The sequence below is a fragment of the Pteropus medius genome, unplaced genomic scaffold, assembly GCF_902729225.1.
Source record: "Pteropus medius unplaced genomic scaffold, Ma_sr-lr_union100, whole genome shotgun sequence".
Lineage (NCBI taxonomy): Eukaryota > Metazoa > Chordata > Mammalia > Chiroptera > Pteropodidae > Pteropus > Pteropus medius.
The window spans coordinates 9,630,108-9,636,872 of NW_024352785.1; the positions used below are offsets into that span (position 1 = coordinate 9,630,108).

Consider the following 6,765-nt stretch of genomic DNA (forward strand, 5'->3'; position numbering starts at 1 on the left):
TCAATATGCTGCTGTGGAATATGACAATCACTGGTTCATAAAGTTTCACAAGAAAGCCTCTCACAAGTATGTCAATTAGAATATTATAATTTATAAATTTATGCTATTAAATTATACAGGAGTTAGAAAATATTTCTTAATAGTTTTATGAAATACTTTTACCTTGGAATTCTCTTTCATTTACAAATTCAGTTACTGTTATTAACTTTCTTACCTTCCAACCACTAATGGTGATTCAGGAAAAACAATTTGGACTTTTTATATAGTTTTAAAGCCAATGCATATGTAGTATTTTAACTCCCAATGTCAAAGAGATGACTTAGTTTGAGATACGGATGTCTAAATTTGCCTGGATTTAAACAAAGCAACTGGAACAAACACATGGAAGGATAACATCTGTTGTTAAGCTTATTTTTTTCCTACCATCAGAAAATTTTTATTTCTAATTAAAATTTTAAAAAAGCTGACTTTGGCAAACTGAGGTTTAAAACTAACCACACCAATAATACATGAATCATTTCTCCAAGTATTTACCAGCTTTCCCTAGGAAGCACCATTATTTAAGGGTATCTTTTCCCTCTAATTTAGGAAGAAATTTAAATAAAATTATTAGTACTACAAACCTAAATAGTGATACTAGTAATTCAGTTTTTATACTGATACTTGGAGAACTAATAATTCAACATTATCACCAAGACTTTAACATGAACCCGACTCCTTCAGTGAAGCATTTTCCTTCTCCATTTGACTAGTTTCATATCTTTGAAAGTCACTAAGCAATAGTGACTGATAGGTTACTAATAAGACACATTTTACTGATAGGTTACTAATAAGACACATTTCCATATAAGACACCTTTACAATTAGCAACTTCACAGAATGAAGAAAACAAAAGAAAAAGAATAAAAGCAAGACCCCAGTCTTTAATCTTAAATAGTACATTTCTCTCCCACTTACCTGAAAATATAAAAATATAAATGACCGTGTACAGGGCTACACCATTATATTTACTTGAGTGGTCCTGCTTTTTAATTAAATTTTTACTTATTTAATTTGAAAAAATTACAAAATTATTAGTTTGAAATTAGGGCAGCTAAAACATGGGGCAAATGGCTAAAAATAACTCAGTTATAAAAGTACAATTTATAATATCACATATCTCAGAAAAATAAACAAAACCACTAAATGTCTTTTAGATAAGACTGTTTTCTCCCCATAAAAAAAAGCAACTAATGATTTGAGATTAAAATCAAACATGACTATTATTCACCCCAGCAATATCTAAATAAATGACCTGCATGGTACATTTACCTATTCACAGTCACATACACTGAAATTACTTTTCCTTCAGTTACATAATAGGTATTCTTAAAACAATTTGCCTTTAGAAAATTATTGTATTAAGCCTATTCATTCTTGCTATGAAGTTAATTTTGTTTACATAGGCTGTAGAAGTTTAATTGGCACACACTTTACTTAAAAATAAGACAAAATAACTCATTCTTCTTTTTAAAAATTATGGGATCATATTTTCAAAGAATAATCCCAGATACCTAATTCATTAAAGCAATTTTCTGTCATCAGCAGTCAAGCTTTTAAAATGATCACTAAGTGTTCCCCCAAAGATTATCAATGCTATGTGAACTGTAAACTTGTTTTGTGTCAATTTTATAATATGATAGAATTTGTACTGAAGAGTTTTTAAAAAGATAACCTACCTACATACAGTTAATCTGCCTCAAAGAACTTCTTAGAAATACAGTATAAACATTTAAGAACCACACCAGAGTCCACTGTGGTTCAAACGTCAAAGATCTTCTTGAAACCCAGTACAAAGGTAACTGGCTCAAGACCATATCCCAAAGTGACATCCACATAAGATTTGATTGTAAGTCTCTCTCTTAAAAAAAGAGCACACTTGGTTACACATGGCTTTTAACCTTGAGCTACAGTTCTGCTACAAATCCCCCCACCCTCCCAAGCTAAAGTCAGTCATGTGGAGATGTGTACATTCTCTGGGCATTGTTTTGAGTCCTTGGTTTTCCAGCTCTGATGGAGATCTTGAAGGCGTTCAGAAGTCCGTGTGCTTACATTCAGGGCAGGATGAACTTTACGAATTCCACTTTCCTCCATTAGTGACAGGCCACAGATCCCAAAGTATGCATGCAAAGCATCTGAAAATGACGCATTTTTATCAGAATAGGCATTCTTATTCATACATGCTATGAAATATTTCAGCTACATAATCAGCCCATCACTTTAGAATATAGAAAAATTTTAAATATAGTTTTTGAAATATTTGCTTTCTCAAAATCTCAAACACCAATTTTTTAAAAAACATAATCAAAATCAGCTGATATTTTATTCAAGAAAATAATATTAAAGGAAAATAGTTTCTAGCTGAAGAAGTGACATTCCCAATATCCTCTGTGATTAAAGGACAAAAAGAAAGAGTAGCAGTAATATAAAAGACTTCTCACTTTAGTGGGTTTTTCCCCTTTGCTTACTACAGAATATGGAAACAAGGGGCTTTAACTCTCTATCATGAAAAGAAAATATTTTCTTAAAAATGAAAATAAAGAAACATTTGAATTTAAGTAGCAGTACGCCTCCCTTCTAAGTTTTAGCTCTGACAGTTCCTAAACCATATACTATCCTAATACTGTGTTAAATGAAAGGAGCTTAGGCAAAATAATCCATTCTGGAATGCTGTCCCATATTTAACTCTCCAAGTTAGGGTAATGCCAGTCATTCTAAAAATATCTGACCTGACAATAAAAACAAACTCACATTCTATTTAGTTACAATAATGTGAGTGTTCATACCATAATAATTCTTCTACATTGGCTTCACTACAGCTTCCCATCTTTCAGGGGGCAGCAATCCTTTCCATTAAAGAGGACACTGAAATCACATGGCTCTCGCCTGCCTGAGAGCCTTATATGGACTTCTGAAGCACTCAGAGCTCTGCAGTTATGGGAACACTACATAAAATTTTTTTTCTATTTTTGAATTGGCCATCATTTATGACCTCAAGAGCTATTAAAGTTCAAAACATTTTACCAAGTCAAGCTCTGTCAAAAAAATTAAAGAAAACGTTTTACTTACATAATTATCATTTACTTTTCAAAACAGGAGTCACAAATAGTTGTGCTTACTCAATGTTATTTGTGAAAGTTATTTCACTTATGGAGGCCCATGTTAATTCCCTTCCTTGTCTTTTCAGAGAATGCTGAGGTTTCTTCTGGCTCATTTTCCTCTAATTTTCAGACCACAAAAAATAAATTTGATTTTCCCTACACTATTATATTTTTCTTGCAGTTATTCCAAAATTACAAAAGGCACAAAGCAACATTAAATTTTACTGTCTAGAAACAAGGTAACTTTTCCAGGAAAAAATGCAACAGAAAGAGAAATAAAACACATCCAGAATAACATAAAATAGGATCTCTTTCTAGTTAATGTAAAATTATTTTTTCTCAAAAGGATTTTTGTAAAAGCCAGGGAATCAAAAGTTGTTTCAAACATTAGTTTTTAAAAATAATCTCTTTATCTGTATGTAGTATTCAAACACGTTAGGTATTGAATATATGTTTTCTTCATAAAAACTTCCTTCTTTTCATAAATTTCTTCTATGAATGTATATAAAATCTCTGTCAAATCTGCTGCTAGTCTTATCAGAATCAAGAATAAGTTAATTTTAGAGAGTGTTGTTTAAACGTTTTTATAAAGGTTCTAGAAACAGGTCTTTCCACATAAATTCATCATACAAAGACTTTCTATTCTGTGCAATACAGGCTCTGAAGTCATTGTAGTAAAAAGTATTATATCCAAGTATTTACAGAAATGTTAAAGTTAGGAACTGATCTCTCTAAAAAAAACTTCGAGAACTTTCTTTTTAAAAAGTTACTGTAAATACTCAAAATGTATTTCGAGTATGTTTATACAAGAAATGCTTTCCAAGAGACTGTCATTTCTCTACTCCCATTATTTGTTAAAAATAATTATTTGTTAAAATTGTACCAGGCACTGGCTGAAAACAATGGCATCAAGACCAAAATTGTTTTAAGGCACTTTTATAACATATTTATGGTTATTTGTTATAGATACTAAAATTCTTAAAATATTATTTTGCTTTAGTAATATATATTTTCCTGAAGATGCATACTTTGCATGAAAACACAAGTATGGATGTGAGGAAATATTGCTGCTTATTTCAGGTACAAAAATATGATTTCATGAGCAATACGATTTCATGAGCCTCTTATTTATATTTTGATTCAAATTCATTTTCCAACGATAGCAGTTCTATGACAGGAGATGAGCTGAAGAAGTTCTACTGCAATGCTGCAAAAATAATTATTATTTTTATAGCTAATATTTTGTCAACTTCCTTATTAAAAATGTCAGTGTTCTAAATTATGTTTAACAAACTTTCAAAGTGACTTTTTGGGAAACTACAGATTCATTTTGCTGAAGGTGAAAACATAAGGGGGAGGTGCAGGTAACCTGGAGAATGATGCTAGAGGTGGGAGAAGAGCCACCTCTAAGTCCTGGGAGGGCTTTGTGTCTTATGCCAAAGAAGTGACTACGAGTGCTGAGAAAGTCTTTGATTTTAAGAGATTTAATAGAAGAGTTTAGATTAGAGGTTCTCAACCTTTTTTCGCATCAGAGATCCCTTTGAGGGTCTGAAAAAAGCTTTGGTCCTTCTCCTTTCATTTAAGGACATGTACACACACATACCAAGTGTCAATATGAAGGGGACTAGACTAGAGACAGGAAGACTAATGATGAGACTTCTGCAAAATCCTAGGCCTGGACTTGGGTCTAGTGCCACTGAAGTTTTGAGGCCAGGTAGAGCATGGAGATAATGAGTTCAGTAGGCAGGCTAGATCTAAGGGGCCTGTAGATGGCATCCATGTTGTTACTGAGCAGCTAGTGTTATACTGGAGTATGTAGCTTGGAATGAGGTCTGAATTGGGGAAATAGAATTATTCACATATTTTGAAGAAATGTCATTATTAATACAAATCATTCATTATTTCTCAAGAACCCATTTAAAGTACTTATGAACTACAAGAATCCTTTGCTCTTCACGTCTACCGTTCTTGAGTTTGGAAAACATGGAACATCATATTGTCTGAATCTGTTTGGCTCCCAAGTTTTAAATAGTGAACAGTGAGAGTTCAGATAGCAAAGTATTCATCTAAAAAAATATCCTGAATCTGCCAACATTCTGAGAGCAAAAGTCTGGACAGTAAGGGATACCTGTAATCAGGATTTGAGATTTTTGATTTAAGCCTAAAGATTTTGGATGGACCAGATGATTCTCTAATTTGGAAATGGCTTATTCAGACTATCTTCCTTACTTCTTCTAATGAAATAAAACATTGCTAAATGAAATGTTAGGAAAAAAAATGCAAACTATACCAATACATCTTGATAATCAAATCCTCCTTTTATACCCCAAACACCCTAAGTTTACAACTACCATTAAATTTTCTATCATCTGACCTGACAATGATGCTTGAAGGTCTGGTCAAAAAATAAACAAAAGTTGTTCTGCATTTATACGAAAAATAAATTACCTGGATGACTATCTGGCCACTTGGCAAATCCCCCTACAAGGCGATCTTGAGTTGATAAGATGTAATTTCTATTTTTCTCAAAGTTAGTGTATTGGAAAATTTTCAGAAGCTGAAATACATAACAAATATAAATTTACTGACACAAAACTTTCTACCGACCATGGACTCAATTTTCAGGTATCATTTACATATTTTTTTCTCTGGCTAAGGCTTTCAGAGCAAGCTTCTGGGGACTTGAGCACTTAAAATCAGTCAACCACATTATTGTTTTTTTATTATTTTATCTAATCTACTCTCCTTTTCTTGACCCACTCATTGTCTCCTTCTTTTGAACCATGCTTCCACATTTAGCTAGGTTCAAGACACAACTTCCCCAATCTGTTCAACTTATATTTGGTCATTTTAAAAAGTACAATTTTATCTACTCATATTTTAATTCTTAAGATAAGCTTCTGAGCTACTAGTTACAAACTCATAGTAACCAGAACTAAAAATACTTAAAAAAAAAAAGGCAACAAAAATTATTAACCAGATGCTAGAAACAGGTTTGAGAATAGTAAAAACATTACAGCTCTTTAATTAGGAAAGATAAAAGGTGAGGCAAATATAATTTTAGCATAGAAATCATGTAGCTTAAAGGTTTAGGATATGTATTAGTCTTCTCTCTCAAGAGCCTATTAAATAGAAAAAAATAAAGAATAAATAAAACTGTAAAGAGAAGGGAGGAGTGAGCAGCAGACAAGAAAGTTCAAGAAATTTCTATAAGACAAAAAGCAGTTGAAAGTGTGTTCATGAAGCAGAGAGCCACAGAAGATATCAATGGTTAATGAAAAAGCATTATTTCTCAAAAAATAAAAACAAAACCAATGAAAAGGTTATGATACAAACAAGAAACAAACTTACTCATTCAGTTTGATTTAATAAATAGAAAACAAAGAAATCCTGATGCTGGAAACATATTCCATCAAGTGGCACGTAGGACATTACAAAAAAGAAATTGTAATTTTAACACTATACTTAATTCAGCAATAAACAGTATTTTCATGGTCATAATAAGTGATTGCTGATTTTTAAATTTTAGAAACAACCTAAAGTGAAGCCTAAAATTTTGTTATTGTTACTATACAAAATATGAATGTTACCTAATTTCATATTATAAAAGTAAACTGACCAAATT

At 31.7% G+C, this 6,765-nt stretch overlaps 1 protein-coding gene across 2 annotated transcripts in view; it reads right to left on the reverse strand.

Moving 5' to 3' along the window:
- Nucleotides 1-462: 462 nt before the first annotated feature.
- PGGT1B (protein geranylgeranyltransferase type I subunit beta) overlaps nt 463-6,765 on the reverse strand; it is a 42,227-nt gene continuing 35,924 nt past the window's right edge. The window contains exons 10-11 of one of the 2 annotated variants that reach the window (XM_039848485.1): nt 4,744-4,815; nt 2,042-2,174 (exon numbers count right to left, since the gene is read on the reverse strand). In XM_039848485.1, the coding sequence (XP_039704419.1) occupies nt 4,785-4,815 (31 nt within the window). In that variant the 3' untranslated portion in view covers nt 2,042-2,174; nt 4,744-4,784. Of the gene's footprint in view, nt 2,175-4,743; nt 4,816-6,765 lie in introns of both variants that reach the window. The other variant, XM_039848486.1, reaches the window with a different exon arrangement.